This window comes from Barbus barbus (genome assembly GCF_936440315.1).
Source record: "Barbus barbus genome assembly, chromosome: 24".
Classification (NCBI taxonomy): domain Eukaryota; kingdom Metazoa; phylum Chordata; class Actinopteri; order Cypriniformes; family Cyprinidae; genus Barbus; species Barbus barbus.
The window spans coordinates 23,470,901-23,489,251 of record NC_136752.1 but is presented as its reverse complement, the minus strand read 5'-3'; the positions used below and the strand labels follow the sequence as shown (position 1 = coordinate 23,489,251).

The 18,351-nt window shown below is 35.7% G+C and overlaps 3 protein-coding genes across 4 annotated transcripts; 2 read left to right on the top strand and 1 right to left on the bottom strand.

Annotated features, from left to right (window-relative positions):
- The first annotated feature begins 979 nt into the window (after positions 1-979).
- On the top strand, positions 980-4,587 carry LOC306843879 (lymphokine-activated killer T-cell-originated protein kinase homolog). The gene is made up of 8 exons (XM_079375576.1): positions 980-1,058; positions 1,258-1,331; positions 1,429-1,522; positions 1,616-1,755; positions 1,849-2,018; positions 2,130-2,259; positions 3,100-3,288; positions 3,387-4,587. Exons 2-8 carry the CDS (start codon positions 1,262-1,264, stop codon positions 3,620-3,622), a joined length of 1,029 nt encoding a protein of 342 aa, XP_079231702.1. The 5' UTR covers positions 980-1,058; positions 1,258-1,261; the 3' UTR covers positions 3,623-4,587.
- Positions 4,588-4,612: 25 nt separating this feature from the next.
- On the bottom strand, positions 4,613-10,953 carry LOC306844297 (N-acetyltransferase ESCO2-like). Of its 2 annotated transcripts, none has more exons than XM_079376306.1 (11): positions 10,804-10,953; positions 10,468-10,522; positions 9,490-10,360; positions 9,325-9,403; positions 8,658-8,694; positions 8,293-8,434; positions 8,075-8,206; positions 7,910-7,999; positions 7,676-7,819; positions 5,406-5,590; positions 4,613-5,317 (listed from the first exon to the last, which is right to left on the bottom strand). In XM_079376306.1, the coding sequence occupies exons 2-11, from the start codon at positions 10,509-10,511 to the stop codon at positions 5,185-5,187; spliced, it is 1,857 nt and encodes a 618-aa protein (XP_079232432.1). In that variant the 5' UTR covers positions 10,512-10,522; positions 10,804-10,953; the 3' UTR covers positions 4,613-5,184. The 2 variants fall into 2 exon arrangements, with proteins under 2 accessions (XP_079232432.1, XP_079232433.1); XM_079376307.1 differs by having other exon boundaries at positions 4,808-5,317; positions 10,675-10,894.
- A 262-nt stretch (positions 10,954-11,215) lies between these two features.
- Positions 11,216-13,963, top strand: LOC306843764 (coiled-coil domain-containing protein 25-like). Its single transcript, XM_079375418.1, has 9 exons — positions 11,216-11,403; positions 11,636-11,683; positions 11,773-11,812; positions 11,934-11,985; positions 12,060-12,135; positions 12,210-12,313; positions 12,551-12,753; positions 13,133-13,178; positions 13,264-13,963. The coding sequence occupies exons 1-9, from the start codon at positions 11,379-11,381 to the stop codon at positions 13,291-13,293; spliced, it is 624 nt and encodes a 207-aa protein (XP_079231544.1). The 5' UTR covers positions 11,216-11,378; the 3' UTR covers positions 13,294-13,963.
- Positions 13,964-18,351: the final 4,388 nt, after the last annotated feature.

The window sequence follows — 18,351 nt, the reverse complement described above, 5'->3', positions numbered from 1 at the left end:
AGATCTTACAACTTTTGAATTGATATGGTGTGGTCATGGTGCGTTGTGTGCAGTTTGTGAAGGTGATTTATTTTTTTCTTTGTAATTTCATTAGGTATTAATATCCTCTGTGTAATGTGTTGAATGTATTATATGGTCAGTTTATTGTGAAGAGATACTGTTAAAATTGTAATAAAGTTTCTTTCAAAAATCAAAATCAAATCTCTCTCTCTCTCTTTCTCTCTCTCTCTCTCTGTATATCTCTCTCTCTCTCTCTCTCTTTCTCTCTCTCTGCCCAGCTGAGTAGCTTGAACACAAAAGCTTGAAAAATAGCAGCCTGCAGTGAAGCACAAAAATAAATGAATAAATAAAAGCATGTTTGGACACGGGCCACTTGGTTATCTAGACTTGCCTTTGGCACAACAGAACGTTTAAGGAATATTATTTCCACAAAAACCAACAAGTTCATGATGCCATCTACTGGACATAGGCAGTGTTATTTTAGTATTAGCCTATTTAGCTGAGCTAATAGATAATACAATAATTTGATTAATATTTTGTTCTTTATTGGTCATTTTTCATTTTAACTTTAGTAGTTATTAAGTTTTTAAAATATGATTTTATTTATTTATTTGAATATGCATATTTATGTTTAATTTATTGATATTTTAGATTAATTTAATTTAATTATAATTTTAATCTAATATGTATATTTTATTTCAGATTTATTTTAAGTAACAAAGTATTTCAATTGTTTTAGTTTGAATTAACAAGCCTTGATAATGGCAAAAAATATCCAGCGAAACTAATTAATATCCAGTCATTGTAATGTAATTATTTGTAATCATACAGTATGTTATTATATTTTAATGTATCTATTTAGTGTTAAAAATGTTATAGCAATGTTTTAAAGTTAACAAACTAACAAATGTTGAGTAACACTGGAACGAAAACGCATGCGGTCAGTTTTGTCCCTCTACGGACGCTGTAGCTCAGCTTTACGTACGCTTGACGTCAAACTAACCGGTGATTTTCAAATCCGAGCGCGTATTTCAGCATCTCTGAAGCTCTTATATAATGTAATTCAAATTATTTACATTATCTATATAAGTCATATTACGCATTATGAATTGACGTTTGATATTCAACGTTAGTTTAATCGGTTGTGTATAGCGTTATTTAACTTGTTTGCAACGTTTGTCGTTTTGGTTTTACGGATTGTGAAATTTAAAAAAAGTGTAAACAAAAATATGATGAACTTTTACTATTTAATTTTAGAGAAATGGAGGCCAACAAAGAATCACCTAGTGCCTTTAAAACGCCCTGCAAGCCTGCAAAAGTGAAAAGTCCAGGTAAAATGATTTTTAAACGTCTGATACTATGATTACAGTGCATCTAAGTTAGCTATAAGTCGTAAATAGTTAATTCACTTCCATGTATTGTTATCAGTCAGTGCATGTGGAACCCCAGTCACCATTCCTGCCTCTCCCTTCATGAAGAAGCTCGGCTGTGGGACTGGAGTCAATGTCTATCTCATGAACAGGTACATACATATATATCTGATGCATGTTTGTACTACCTTCTCCATGATAGTGTAATGAAAAAGTTGAAACATCTGTGCCACTATTTACGTCAGGATGGGTAAGCATACTCATTCACCATGGGCCATTAAGAAGATCAACAGCAAATGTGCAAAAAGTCAAATGACTGTTTATCAGAAGCGTCTGACCGAGGAGGCAAAGCTCTTAAAAGACCTGCACCACCCCAATATTGTTGGTAAATATGTCTTTAAAATACTACATTATAATGGTCAGTGTAAATATAAGACAAATTTATTTTTAAATGATTTATTTCCTGTGTGTTTTTAAGGTTTCAGAGCTTTCACCACAGCAAAGGACGGCTCTAAGTGTTTGGCGATGGAGTACGGTGGAGAGCAGTCTCTGAATGACCTTATTGAGAAGAGGAGAGAGGAGGGTCTACAGGCATTTCCCGTGGACACTATTGAAAAAGTGGCTCTACATGTTGCACGTGGTTTACAGGTGTGCTTGTTAAATCAAACATAAATATGCTTGCTTTTTTCCATCTTTAAATGTTGTTGTTACATAATCTCAGGCTTCTACATATGTATGTATTTTGTCTTTTTTCTTCAGTATTTGCACAATGAGAAAAAGCTTTTGCATGGAGACATGAAGTCATGCAACGTTGTCATTAAGGGCGACTTTGAAAGCATCAAAATCTGTGATGTTGGTGTGTCACTGCCACTGGATGAAAACATGCAAGGTATTATTTTTCCTAGCTTTAATCATTTAGTTTTTTCTTTTTTTATATTTTATCGATTTGAATGATGGCCCATCAGTTAAGAACCACTCTATTAATCCTGTGAAGTCTGACATATGAAATATTAATCTGAAAAACCTGGTTTGCTTTTTTCTGTCTGTTTACTGAACCAAGTTTTCATATGCGACCCTGGACCACAAAACCAGTCTTAAGTGGCTGGAGTATATTTCCTACCATAAATATATTAAAACTTAATTTTTGATTAGTAATATGCATTGCTAAGAACTTAATTTGGACATCTTTAAAGGCGATTTTCTCAATATTTTTTATTTGTTTTTGCACCCTCAGATTCCAGATTTTCAAATAGTTGTATTTCGGCCAAATATTATCCTATCCTATTGCTAACAAATCATACATCAATGGAAAGCTTATTTATTTAGCTTTCAGATGATGTATAAATCTCAAATTTTAAAAAAAATTTTAATTTAAGGTTTTGTGGTCCAGGGTCACATAATGTATTTTTTTGTTGGGGATTAAACATAACTAAATGCAATATAGTCAGTTTTTATGTTTGATACTTAAATTTTAACATGATTTTTCTAAAAACAAAAATGATGTGTGGAAAAGTGTTGATCTTGAAATATTACTAACACTATGTAATGTATATTCTTATTTAAAAGATTTTAAAGCAAAAAGACACATGTACCATGACCTGAAGGTTGTTTATTTTCAGAATGATGGACTAAAAGGCCTTTTACTTTCTAATAAGGTTTAAACTATCAGACAGTAGATGTTGTGTACAGCATGTTTGTAGTGTTGTAATATTTCAAATCTTCTCTCCAGTGAGTGATCCAAAGGCCCACTATATAGGGACAGAGCCGTGGAATCCTAAGGAAGCTTTGGAGGATGGAGTTATCACAGACAAAGCTGATATCTTTGCGTATGGACTCACTCTGTGGGAGATGATGACACTTTCTGTTCCTCATCTGGAGATACTGGACACCGAGGAAGATGATGATGATGATGATGATAGTAAAATTACTATAATTTTATCCTTCGCGATTATATTTAGTTTTCATATTTTCCATTATTTTTTTAAGTGCCTGATGACTCTTTTCTTGTTTTCTTAGATGATACCTTTGATGAAGATGATTTTGATGAAGATGCATATTATGAGAGACTGGGAACTCGGCCTGCTTTGGACTCAGCCACTCTCGGAGGGTCTTATCAGAGGATGGTGGAGCTCTTCTGTCTCTGTACAGAGGAAGACCCTCATAAAAGACCTTCTGCATCTCACATAGTTCAGGTGCTGGAATCAAACACCCAGCTTTGTGACAAAAGCAGTGAGGTCATTGTCATTGATTAAATCTTCACTGTTAAATTCCTGTTGGGTCTGGTTACTGTTCTGTCTATAATTTTACTTTGTGAGCTGGTGCGTTTTCACATTGTAAATATTTTTCTGTTGTCATGTTACATATTCTCTTATGTACTCCATTGACTTTCAGAGATTCTATATACAGTAGTTGTTGCAGTGCAATTTGGATTCAAATCTGTTTTTGAACCATGGTCTTTGTGTGTAAAATCAGCACACATGCTAAATGAATCTGTATGGTCTTTGAATTTTACAATCCTTACTAGATGGAAATTGTATTTTTTTTTTCTCACAAAGGGCAAGTTCTCACTGACAAAATAGCTGACTATAATAAAAGTATTTTATATTCAACATGGAAACATCCATGTCAGTTTTTTATAATGTTAACATACCCTGTTGTGCCAGGTGATATATTCTAAACAAAATGTTTTCAAAGTTTTGTGACGCCATGGATGTATATATTATTGGGCCAGTTGCACTGTAAAAAAAAAAAAAAAACTTTGCTTCTTTCCTTAATCTCTCACTGTCTAGCTAGTATTTACTCGGAACAATGCCTGAAACGTTGTATTGCAAGCACTTCCTGCGTCTATTTTCCTCTTTATAATGAATCGCTTATTGTATTCCTCAATTGTAAGTCACTTTGGCTAAAAGCGTCTGCTAAATGAATAAATGTAATTTCTATTTACTTGCTGTTGTCAACACATTGTTAGATGTATAAATAAAAAAAACAATGGCTGTCGAAAGAATGAAATGATTTTGATTAAACTCATGACTTTTAACCAGACTTAGAGAAAATTGAATAAGTTTCTCACAAATCTAATTTTTCTACAGACCCATTTGCTCTATCTGGATCCAAAAGGATTTTATGGGCAGCGTAGTCAGGAATGCTTGTATATTGTATTTTTTAAATGTTATAAGACTAAATACAATTACTAAATTAAAGACAAAAGGTTAATCACAAACTGAAAACTTAAGACATACTTTACCTAAGCTATAAACTTATCTTTATATGTACACTCTTCAAGTAGTTATTGAAACAGTGCTCAATGGCCAACCCTGTTAAATACACCATGTGCAAATTTTGGCTATTGCAACACAACTGCAAACAGCCAAAACACTTAATTGCAAAAAGATTCTGGAAACTGACAGAGAGATTTACACAAAGACAACAAAATATTTGAATAAGTACAATTTATTTAAAAATATGTACAAAGTCAAAAGCAAGGATCAGTTCAATTTGAAAGTTCTTGCTCATTTTACAACCAACCAATTATGAGTCTAACTTTCCAAACCGGAACCGTTAAGTCATGGTAGTTAACGGGTTAACAGAGCTTGCATTTGTGCTAATGTAAATGGTCTTAAATATTAATTCATGAACTCCTGTTAAAGACAATCCATCAATCTCTACATAACAGTAAAACATGGATTTTCCCCAGAATACTGCATGAGATTTATCATATTAGACTGAACTTCGTTTAAACATCTAACTTTTTTTTTTTAATCTATTAAACTCACAAAAGCATTCGCAAATGCAGTCCTACAGGAAACGTTCTTATTTAACTGATGAAGTTATACACCAGAAATGTTGGTGTCTCGCAGTACTTTGTAGCGAACAGCTTTCCTTCTGGAGTCGGGTCAGAGAAGGCGATTTCCTCTTTGGTCAGGTGGCTCCCGTACATGAAAGTAGTCCTGAATCAGTAAGAAACAACAGTTTTATATACACAGGCTACTTTATGCTATTTTTTTATGTCATTAATGCACTGAAAATGTTTAGTACCTAACAGTGTCCAGAAGGCGAGTGGCGATTCCCTTCCTCCTCATCAGACTGAAAACCCAGATGCGACTAACACCACAGATGGCTTTTTCCGGCACGGTAGAGCAGCACCAGGCTCTGTGGTGCTCCATGAAATCCTCTTTGTTCATGTCTTTGGGTTTCTCTTGCTGCTCCAGCACCCGAAAAGCCTATGTAACATTGAGTATGATCAGGGTTTAGCAACATTTACTTTTGAAGCAAAATGACAAAAAAATTACTCCTGTTTTCTAAAAAAAAGAAAATATACAAATGACGAGGGTTTGTGATTAAAATGAAGAAAAAATATCTGCCAATGGGCTTGGAAAAAGTTCTGTGTACTTTTGCGTCCATTCATTTTTCGTCTTTTAACCCAGACGAAAAACATGAAAAAAGAACGGTTATAGTATTTTTAACTGCTATGCTGAAAACCAACATTTAAATTAAAACTTTTGTTTATGAATTTTTGTACTTTTAATAAGCATTTGAAAACTGCATAAATTAATATAGAAAAATGTTGATTTTATTTATTTATTTATTATTATTATTATTATTTTTTTTGCCCTGTTAATTAAGGCCGCATTTATATGCAGATGTCACTCCCGAAACATTGCAGCGTGCAGCTGTCACTGGTCCAACAGCATCATGAAAAACAAAACTTATTCAAATTATGAATGGATTAGACAAGAAAGTGAAAGTGACATGACATACGGCCAAGTATGGTGACCCATACTCGGAATTTGTGCTCTGCATTTATCCCATCCAAAGTGCACACACACACACACCATGAACACACACCTGGAGCAGTGGGCAGCCATTTATGCTGCGGCGCCCGGGGAGCAGTTGGGGGTACGGTGCCTTAGTCAGTCGTGGTATTGAGGGTGGAGAGAGCGCTGGACATTCACTTCCTCCACCTACAATTCCTGCCGGACATGAGACTCGAACCCGCAACCTTTGGATTACGAGTCCGAATCTCTAACCATTAGGCCACGACTTCCCACTTCCCAGAAAGCGGGCAAAGCGCTCTGTGCTCCCTATAATAATTATAAAACTATCATTCATTTGAGTTTATCGAGATCGCCCTCTCTTATTTACATCATGTTACACTGTTTGCTATAATGAGAGACTCCTGGGGCTTGTTTCATAAAATAAGTTTACCAAATAAACCAGGCTTATTTCAGTTAGTTATTTTGAACCAAATCAGCTGACAATAAGTCAGACTAACTGAAATTATCCTGGCTTATTTGGTAAACTTGTTTTATGAAACAGGCCTCCGATTGTGTAGCACTGAACAAAACTGTGTCTTGGAGTTGATTCTAACTTAAAAGCATGGCCACTCATCAAATCAACAGAAAATGTCAGTCATCCTATTTCTAGCTTTAACCCTTTGTCCCTTTGCTTTAACTGACCTTCTCTTGCTTTTTCGCTTCATTCCCTCTAGCACTCCCGTAGAACTTGCCCAGGATACAGTTATTTGCAAATAAATGAGTATTTCATACGTTTTTAGGCCCTGAAAAATTATGATTATAAAAATATCGAAGCTAAAGGTTTTCATAAAGCAGTTATGGTAGTAGCGTGAGAGGGCGCTATAATGTCTGTATAGAGACGCAAAAAAAAAAAGGGTAGAAATTAAACTTAGCATTTAGCCTATATACATTCAAAAACAAACTTCATATAATTTTTATTGAAATCGGAATTTTGAATAATGAAAATCTGTTTGTGCCTGCTTATTCTATTCATCAGTGTTTGAACCATTAAAGAAGAAACCGCATTTTCTGTATTTCATTTCTTGGTTAAAAAACGAAAAATGAATGGACGCAAAAGTGCACGGACCGAAAAAACAACTTCAAATTTTAATTCAAGAAATTAAAAAATATTTGACTAAGGTATTTGTTCTTGTTTTAACCATAAACTCAATTCAAATTCTAAAAAAAGACCTTTATCCGTTCAAATTGCATCTCAAGTAAATACATCTTGATTTAAGGATGTTTAGATATTTGCATTGGGGGAAAAATACTGAGGATGTTTTTTTCTTTTTTGCAATACATGCAACATTTAATCCCATGACATGATGTATTATGTATATTTAAAACTTTCTGCTTGCATTTGAGATCTTTTTAGGCCTTAGTTTGTGGAGGGGGAAATTAAAAGCTTTTAAGAATGCTAAAACAGTCAACTGTACTTTATATCAACTGTACTTGAATTGCAATGATATTGAACTAAAGCCAAATGTTAGAAATGTTTTGTTAAACAGTAACCTGTCTAATGTTTTCAGCCACCAGACATCCCACCACCATCCTGTCGCTGTTAATGAACAGGTAGGTTTTAGCCGAGCTCGGGCTACTGAGAGTGATCTGCTGAAAGCCCAATTCACTGTCTGCAACCCGTCTCACGTCCTCTGCCTGAAATCAAGGCAGAGTGGGTTAGGAAACACTGGAGATTTAGCTGGACAGAGCAAGTATTTAAACTATAATCAATCACTGCCAGCATACCTTTTTTGTGGCATACTTAGGATCATCAGGAAGAACCAGAATAATCTTTCCATCCCAGAACTCAGCCACAACCCTCTCTTTTTTCCAGCCCTAAAAAAAAAAAAAATGAGGTGAAATTCCAGCAGAATTGCTCAGCTGCATTGATGACAACTCATGACAGCTCACCACAAACTTAATGGTGTCCAAGAAGCGCTGATGGAACTGTGTGTGCTGGAAGTTGTCCTCAGGACTATCTGTACTGTACAGCATCCCACAGGACCCGCATGTGGTGGCACCAAACTGCTTCTGACCAGCATCCTAAATACCAGACACATTAACCATTAAGAAGAGGTGGAAAGGAACCAGTGATTTATTTCTGTCCAACAATTTGACTTGCTACTCACAATGATAAGCTGATTATCGGTCTGCTTCTTCATCTCTCTTCTCAAGGCAGTCCTCTCTTTGGCCTTACGAGCAGGAGTACCAGTCAGTGTGGAAGGAGTGCTGGTGTTCAGCGGTGGTGACAAAATCCCTTTTTTCTGAGATCTAAAACAAAAGATGAGAACAATTGATTAACCAGTTGGGTCATGACATTAAAGTTAAAAGACTGAATATAATCTTGCTGGCACACACAGGGTCATTAATTTATTCTAGCCTTATGCAGCTGTTCTTTTCGAACTGTATGACTTTTTTCATTGTAATCATGACTTAGCATTTTTTCAGTATTTTTCCAGAGTTGCATTAGGAAAAACGTATCCGATTGTCTTACCTCTTACTGCCAAAGATCGGATAGATAGATGACTCCTCTGAAAAGAGAGCAAAAAAAAAAAAAAAAAAAGATCTTACATCTATATATATATATATATATATATATATATATATATATATATATATATATATATATATATATATATATATATATATATATATATATATATATATACACACACACATACATACATACATACATACATACACACACACACACAGTATATATATATATGACCATGGACCACAAAACCAGTCATAACTAGCAGGCATATATTTGTAGCAATGTCCAACAATACACTGTGTGGGTCAAAATTATAGATTTTTCTTTTATGCCAAAAATCTTTAGGATTTTGAATAAAGATCATGTTCTATGAAGATATTTTGTCAATTTCCTACCGTAAATGTCAAAACTTAATTTTTGATTAGTAATATGTATTGCTAACGGCTTTAGACTAATTCTAATTTTTTTGCACCCTCAGATTCCAAATTTTCAAAACAGAATTTATATAATCACATTAAAGAACCTACTTAACTGGTCAAATTAGAACGTAATTTTGATTCATAACATATATGATGATAATATACAATAACCACTATATCATATCTATAAGAAAAAATTATATTAAATTTATTTAAAAAAATTATAGAAAATGATGTTTATATACCTTCATCAAAAGAGCTGTTGTGATCCTGTGGCGGTATGTCACTCACATCAAACGCTGAATCCGTTTTTGTGGGCGAGTCCTGGAAAACATTTTCAGTTTGAGAAAAATTTGATGAGAGCTTTAAATTTAAAGCTATTAGCAGATGATTCAAGAGTTCAATCTTACCTGGCTACCAGCTTCACTGGTTCCGCTGAGACTAACGGATCTCCTCAAAACCACCTTTAACTCTTTGGTAATACCATGCAGAACTCCCAGGATCTGAGGGGTCATCTGTTTAGGGCTCAACATCACTTGCGTTGATTCACTGCCCTCACCATCTTCATCAGTGGTAACTGCAGCTCTCGGGTGTTTTTTTAAGAAGACAGCACGGCGGACTGGGGAACGTTCTCCTGGTGCTGTCAGCGCTTCCTTCTCCTTTGTGGGTTTCTCATAGGTTGGTGGTTGTTTAGGCTTTGTGTTCTGTGCAGACCTTTTGAACATTGAAGTGGGCTTTTTTCCAGTGCTGAAGAAAGCTGCTCCCACAAGCAGCTTGGGTTTACTCTTGGATTTCATACTGCTAAACGAAATCGGGGCCACTGTGGCCTTCAACGACTGATCTGTTAGCGTATCTGAGGGATTTTTCCCTTTGGGTTTAGCAGTAAAGAAGTCATTTAGGTTAGACTGTGGACCTGCAGCAGTGCCTTTCTTTTGAACCTTCTTCACCGGTTTTTTAACAGGATTCCCAGCATTCAAAGGGAGGTGTGATGGTTCTTTGATAGGGACTGATGGTGGTGACTTGGATTCCTTTAACAGCTTCCTTTCCAGAGGTGTGAGATAATGAGGTTTCTGCTTGCCGTAGAAGGATCCAGCTCCCAATCCTGTTTTGCGTGGAGAGATCCGCTTTGGAGGAGATTCTAGTGAATAAGTCTTCTGCATCTTCTTAGGTGTACTGAGAATCTTTTGGGGTGATGCCAGCGAGATGGGAATGTTCTCTTTTTGTCGAGTAGCCCTTCTTGGAGACTTTCTCGAGCTTGTTATTTGTTTCTTGGATGGGTTACTGTGGTGGGTTTAAAAGAAACGGAAGGAAATGGCTCTCAATCTGTGTCATAAAAGCAAACTACATTTCCAGATCTAGTAACGTTATCTAACAATTTCATCACATACCTCTCGGCATCAAGAGAGCCATGTTTTCTTTTCCGGGATAACATCTTCAAATCACCTGAAATGAGAAGACAGGGAATAAGATCAAGACTTGAACTTTAATGCCACAGATTGCATTTCTGGAACATTCTGATATTTCTGGAATATTTACTTCTATTTGATCACATAAAGAATATAGCACATATATTTTCAATACATATTAATTTTTACCGCAGATTTTTCTAGGCGCCAATTAGTTGACAAGCAACATCTTGTTAAACATACTTCCAGGATCTCGCAATCATCACACGCATCGTTCAGATACTGTCAATGTTACAATATTTGTAATAGTTCACTTACCAGGTGAAATAAATCCGATTCTGTTTTTGATTTTGTATGAAAACAGATGAGCAAAATAATCGCGGCAAAACTCTCCCTTCTCCCGCGGTCTGTTTTGAACAACGCGCCAAAGTCAATTGTGGCGCACACGGAAACGGAAACAACGACTGTGTTTGATAACTTCCGGTTAGGGATGGAAAGTACGAGTCATCTCCACGAATCGGTTCTTTCGAACAGTTTGTTTCAAACAACCCTGACCGCTCCAATTCAGATTGATGCAGCCATTTAGCGCCTCCAAAAAAGTAATTTATAATCTAAATAATTAATAATAGGCATATACATTAAAAAATATATATATTTATTAAAATCCACCGACGTATTTGCTGACGTGAGCACAGTTCAGAACTCAACCGAGATTCGATTCATATGAACAATTCATTCACCGTGAATCATTGCAGCGCTGCTTGTTCCTGTTGTGGTCGGGATGGATGTTACACATGACATGTGCCTCTGAGAGAAGATTATTTACCTCTGAAGTGCTCAGTGTTTTGTTGAATTCATAGACCTTTCAAAGTTTGCGTTTTTGCGTATAAAAGATGGTGTTTTACTTTAAAAGCGACGGTGAGTAGTGAAATGTGTGTTCCCTGTGCCCAGGCAAACCAGTGCGTATGTTGTCAACAAAAAACAGTTTAAATACCAAACAATTATAATGCTTATGAATATACAACATAGATAGCAATACACTGTGACTTAGCATTGTGAGATTGTATTGTTGGAGGTTCGGTCTGTCTTCAGATATAATGAGAGTAAACAGTGCTTTTTAAAAGTTGCAATACATGCTTCTCTTTTACAGTCGTCTCACCGCCCTATACCATCTATATGGGCAAAGATAAATATGAAAGTAAGTACTGAATTCCTTATAAATATTATGTTAGACACCCTCATCCTGTGCTTGTCAGACAATTAACAACCGTTTTTGTTTTTCCACAGATGAAGATCTTATAAAGTACGGATGGCCTGAAGATATTTGGTGAGAACAAATATCTATTTAACATTTGCCACCACAAATGAATTGTTACTTTCTAGATTTGCTCTGATGTAAAATATTAGCTCAAGTAAGTTACAAGAAAAAGTAGTATCATGTGTTTCAGGTTCCATGTGGACAAGCTCTCATCTGCCCATGTATATCTAAGAATGCCCAAGGTATTTTTAGAGGTTATTCATATTTTAACCTACAGTTTTATTTGTATGTTTACATTTATGTTCTCTAATTAAAGGGTATAGCAATAGAAGACATACCAAAAGACGTCCTGATCGACTGTGTCCAGCTGGTCAAAAACAACAGCATTCAAGGTACTGTTTCTTTACAAGAAACATCAAAAATGTGTTAGTTTTATTTAAGGGATTTTCACAATTTTTATTTACAGGTTGCAAAATGAACAATATTCATGTTGTCTACACACCATGGGGCAATCTGAAAAAAACAGCAGAGATGGATGTCGGGCAGATAGGCTTCCATCGGCAGAAGGAGGTATGAGGAGAGATACACTCTATAAATTGTGGTCCAGATCTTTTATTTGAATGGATGAGCTTGTTTTTATGGAATTTAAACTACAGAAAGCAAACTAATCTGAGTCAGTTATGCCAAAAAATACCATTTGCTGCCTGTCTGAACAAAGTCTATGTGATTTAAGGTGCTTACTATTGCATATGGAAATCTTCCAAATAGCTTCTGTATAAATATCCAATTACTATACAATGTCAACAGGTGAAAATTGTGGCAGTAGAAAAGAAAATCACCGAAATCATCAACAGACTAGAGAAAACAAAAGAGGAGCGGTATCCTGATCTTGCCGCTGAGAAGGAGTCCCGGGACAGAGAGGAAAGAAACGAGAAGAAGGCTCAATTACAAGAGCAGAAGAACAAAGAGAAGGAGGCAACGAAGAAGAAAAAAGAGATCGATGAATTAAGGTGCTGCATATTGTTAAAATGTTGAGATGCAGTGCATATTATAACCTCAACACAAACAATTATATATATTTGTTTTTAATTTTTGAAAAATACACTGGCATCCAAATGTTGACCACTAGTGAAATGTTTATTTTTTCCATTTTATAATTTGATTTAAAAAATGTGATTACAGATAGTTTCCAATTCCTATTTTGTTTTTGCTCCATGTTTATGCAATATTTTCAGTGTGGTCTCAGACTTTTGGACTGCGGTATAGATACACAAATGATAAATATAATAAAAATAGCCTTTGTACATCAGAATCCGTTCTTGAGACGTATTATTTACAGGTACAGGCATCAATTTCATGTACTTACTTGTAACCTCTACTTTCCTGTAGGAATTATTCATCACTTATGAAGAGTGACAACATGACCACAAATGAGGTAATACATCCTTAGAGCTTAATATTCTGCTGAGCATTGACACAAATTATTTTATGACTTGATGTGATTTTTGTTTCTTCTGCAGGATGGCTATGATTCAGATAACTTCATGTAAAGAAAAGGAATGAATCTGCTGTTAAGAAGAACCAACATCTTCCCCCACAATATCTTGTTTGTGAAAGGAAAGGACTTGAGACATCAGATACGAGCCATCAATAAGAAACAGTACTTGTGCCGATAAAGCAAAATGCCAGGACCGTTCTAGAGCAGTTGGCTTTGTCATTTCTTTGAAAATACAAATGCAATATGTAAAATATGTAAAAAAAATAAATAAAATTGATTAGAATGCTCATTTAAATCAGAAGAATTTAAAGATCTCTGATGAATCTGTATTTTAAACAGTTTTGTTGATGACGTTTTTGGATGAATTAAAGATACTCGGAGTGGAGATATGTTAATGGATGTGTAAACTAAGACCTTTAGGGTGTTTGTGCTTGTAAATGAAATACCTTTTTGCAGTGAAACAAATGCCTACACATTTTTTTTTCCTTTTTTGATGTCCTAAACTAAATAAATCAGACTTTCTCAGTTCACTTCTGTTGTTATACATTTCTAAAAGCATATAAATACTCTTCTCTGGACAAAGCCCAAAAAATATCAACTTTTGTCTCCTAAAATTTCAGTTTTATACGAGAACAATCATGGCATCAGAATGGCGCTAGCATTACATTAAAATATAGTACATGATTTAAAATATTAAAAAGGTGTTGACAGGACTGAGATACATAATATTGTGATTATTGCTTTTTTTAAGCTTTCAATAGTAAAATGTCCATTCCATTTCCATTCAATCCGATGATAAATACGCTGCTTTGGTTTACTTTATAGTGTCACTGGGTAAAGGCCATCACTTCCACTGGATGGCAGCATTTTAACTTGTCTTGAGATTAATTTCTTCATTTAAGCACATGGGATATCAGATCTGTGATTTAAGACATTTTCCACAATTAGGATACAAAACAGGCTCTGAAACTCTTTAAAAAGCAAACAGATCATGACCCTCAACCTGAAGATTACACGAGCTGTTTCGTTACATTTATTTTTGCAGTTTTTCAACGCTTACTAAAATTGCCCATCTATAGGTCTAAATACACGTTCTACCAGAAATAAATTATTCATTTTAATTTTAAAAATTCAAACAGTTTATACAATTTTAATTACTACCAGAATTATGTTTTATTATTATTATTGTATTTTATTTTATTCCCATCAAATAAGACCCATTCAAATCAATTTATGGTACAATAATAACATTGATAATGGTATGTTGTGGCTGAACGATCGAGTCTGAAAGCTGCTGACAGACCACATCCTCCTAAAGAGCTAACACACTTGTTGCGGTAGACAGACACAAAAGAAAGAAGTTATTCTGCAAAGGCGGCGTCTCCTGTCCAAAGCTAGACTGGAAAATATGACCTTGGACTGCCACCTGAGATGTCCTTCACTGGCGGTATGTTTCTGGTTTGTTTATAGGAAAGATTCAGTCACATTATGTTCAAGCCAGTGGCATTGCAGTATTACAACACAGGCCTTTCCAGGGACTCATTTACAAAAAGTAAAAAAGGGGGAAAAAATTGGATTTAAACTTGGAGTTGCATTGTCTGAATGACTAAATCATACTATCACGGCAGAGGCACATGCACTTTTGGTGTGGAGACAAGTAAATAAACTGCGAATTAATCAAAATAACAGATTAATTCAATAATGGCACGCAATTCAAAGTTGCTTGTCAGAGCTCTTTGAGTCTGGCTTGCTTATGTCCTGATTCATTTCCCTTATGCCAGTGATTTAATAAAAAAAGGATCATTTTCCAGGAAACGCTTTCAGAAGCAGCAAGGATCCATGTGTCTACACCTTTAAAAATAAAGGTTCTTTATTTGCATCAGTTTGCAATTTTACCAATGCTTATTATAATTTGATAATCTAAAGGTCTAAAATAATACAACTTAAATCCCTGATTTGTGATTTTGCCACATTCTACCAAGAAACATTGAATTGTAATTTTTTTAATTAAAGTTTATTATATTTAATTTTATTGTTGGCCTATCAAATAAGACCCATCCAAATCAATTTAGTGGTACAATAATTACATTATTTTTACTGGCATCTTTGGTTCCATGGAGGACTTTAAACATCCATGTAAAATGTCTATTGTAGAAAGGGTTCTTTATAGTGCATCAAGGTTTCACACTAAGAACAAAATGGCTCTTTTAAGAATTGTTCACTGAAATTGTTCTTTGAACCAGTCAGAAATGGTTCTTCTTAGGCACTGATGCGAAAACCCTCTTTTGGAGACATACACATTCCTGCTCCATGGCTGAAGTTAGCATCAACAAAGCAGAGAAAACTTCCTGAAACCTTAACAAACACTCATTTGGTCCAATCGTCTGCCGTCACAGTTAGCTTAGACCTCCACTGGTGGCTGGGGCCCTGCCACACATAACCTGTCTGCTCCATTAACCTCATGTTTAGAACAAAAAGTCTCTCTAGATGTGGCTGTGGGGCACAAACCAGACCCTGTCAGCTATCTTCACTGGCCATTAGCATGCACTGCGGCCAAAACTGTTGGCAGGGACCACACACGCGCACTCACACTGACAGAGCGGGGATAAAGAGACAGGAAAGCAGTGAGAAGTGTGGACCGCCGCACAAAATGAAAAGGGATGTGCTCCTGTGGTCTTCCGAACGGCCGGCCCAGCTGGAGCCTTTAACAAAAGCAAACAAGGTCATAAAGTGGGTGCAGAGAAGAACAGGCCTGGAGATGAACCACTGCGATGTGAAGAAATATGGAGGACACATGGGGCTGATTGAACAGTTCCTGCACAGTCGGGGAATGAGAAGACCTCAAACAATGAGATAAAGTGCTGCTTTCTGAACCGCTGGGGAAAAACAACACAAACGGTCAAAGGGCCATGATTATGAAGTGTTAACTTAATTTGTAAAGAAAGAGGAGAGACCGTTTCAGTAAGTTCAGGCCTTCTCATCATTGTATTGTATTTGCATTATCACTTTCTTTCAAAAGTGACAGTAAAGACTTTTGACATCTATTGAAATCTAAAAAAATCTATTGAAAATAAATGCTGTTCTTTTGAACTTCCTATTTGTCAGTGAATTATGAAAAAGTTTCTCAGCTTTCACAAATCAGCTTATTAGAATGATTGCTGAAGGTCCTGTGACGCTGAAGACTGGAGTAGCCTAATGGCTGCTGAAAATATGCATGGCCGGAAAAAGCCCGTGGAGCTCAGCTTTCATCGTTACCGAGAACCGGAGCGAGGGGTGTCGGGGTAGTGCCCACCCCGCCAGGGAGATGTGTTTCTGGGCCTGGCATCGCTCAAGGAAGCCCCCTGGAGCTCTGCTTTTTAAGCGTTCAAAAAAAGTCCACAAAATCACGCGTTCACTCTTTTCCCAATTTGAGTTACAGGCATGAAAACTTTAGAGTTAATTTTTGAATGGTCACCACTTGCATATACTGCAACAAATATATCCAACTTTCTTAAAAAAAAATAAAAAAAAAATTGACCAAATCAAAAATTTGAGCCGGGGAAGTTTCTGAAATTTGGTTGATTTAACACGAAATGACCCATAATACAAAACACATTTAAAAACAACAACAAAAACAAAACAATTGTCCACCTTCTGTTATTTTTATACGGATCTAATGATATTTTCTTTGCTCTATTCCTAAATCTAAACCTCACATAATCCATGTTTGGATTTGTATTATGACATCATTTAGTCAAGTCAAGTCTCTATTATTTGTATAGTGCTTTTAACAATGCAAATTGAGTCAAAGCAGCTTTACATCAGCTTGATATAAAGCTGGGTGGCTTTACAGTATTTAGACGGGGAAATAGTGTGTCGAAATAGTGTCATTCTCCTCTGGCCAGACAAAATCAGCAGTTTAAATCTAGGCTGCAGCAGAGTCAGATTGTGCAAAGGACTCATCTGGTTCCTGTGGTCTTGTCCTGATGGCCGTCGAGGAGATAGGGTCTTCACTGGGGATCAGTCTCTGGGGCTCATCTAGTTGTCCTAGCTATTATGAATTCTACAGGGGAAAAGTTAAATATGCATTCTACAGTTCAACAAAACCTAATTAGTGGGGTTAGAACCCAATGGAGAGCATCTCTCTAGCTTCATTCTTCATAACACATGATCACTCCCCATGGGTACAGTTAGAGGCTTATTTTGCGCTTGACTTATCGGCAGCATATTTCATGCTGCTGATTCACTCCAGAGGCCCAAGATCAACAGAGATGTGACCTACTGATCTGCTCAACCCATCCAGCTGACAACACAAATTCCTCTGGCACACATTCAAAGCTTACACCAGCAGCAAGATTTCCAGTCAAAACCTTATCTCACCTTCAAACTGCTAGAAAATCAGATTAAAGTGGAAGTTGTTTTTCAAAACTTGGTACCTGCTTTCTTATTAGCTGATCCAAATGTTGTTTACCAGCTGGTAGAGAAGGAAGTTGTGAGAAGGACGTCAAAGGAGTTTTCATCACAATGGCAATTTCATCTGCTCGTCTGGTGTTTGATCACAACCTGCTTGCTGTCATCATGTTTTGGAGATGTGATGTGACTGATTCAACTACAGTCACCAATGATTCAGGGTATGGCATGGTTACTTAGCCTTAATATGTTAATGAAATAATTTTGATGTATATTGTTTGTCCATCCATCCATCCATCCATCCAAATGTTAATTGCATCAGAATACAGGACGTCAACCACCGCACTAGCTTGGATCAGCAGTTATTTTAGTAGTATTTATTGTATTTATGAATTACTTGAATTCAATTTTATTTTCATATCTTTAGTTTTCATTTTAGCTTAAGTTTTACCAATTTTGTCATGTGCTTCTGTCACTTTTATATTTCTGTTTATATTTGAATTATTTTAGTTACAGGTTTAGTAATTCAACCTAAACTTATTTATTTCAGTTAGTTGCCAAGAAAACATTTCTAGTGTTCATTTCAATATAATAAAAAAAAAAAGTTGTATTAAAGTTGGTAATTCTCAAGTTTAATGTATAATACATTTTAATTTAATATGCACTTACATTCACACTTTAATTCACACTTTTTTTAATTTCAGCTTTTTTTCAGTTAAGG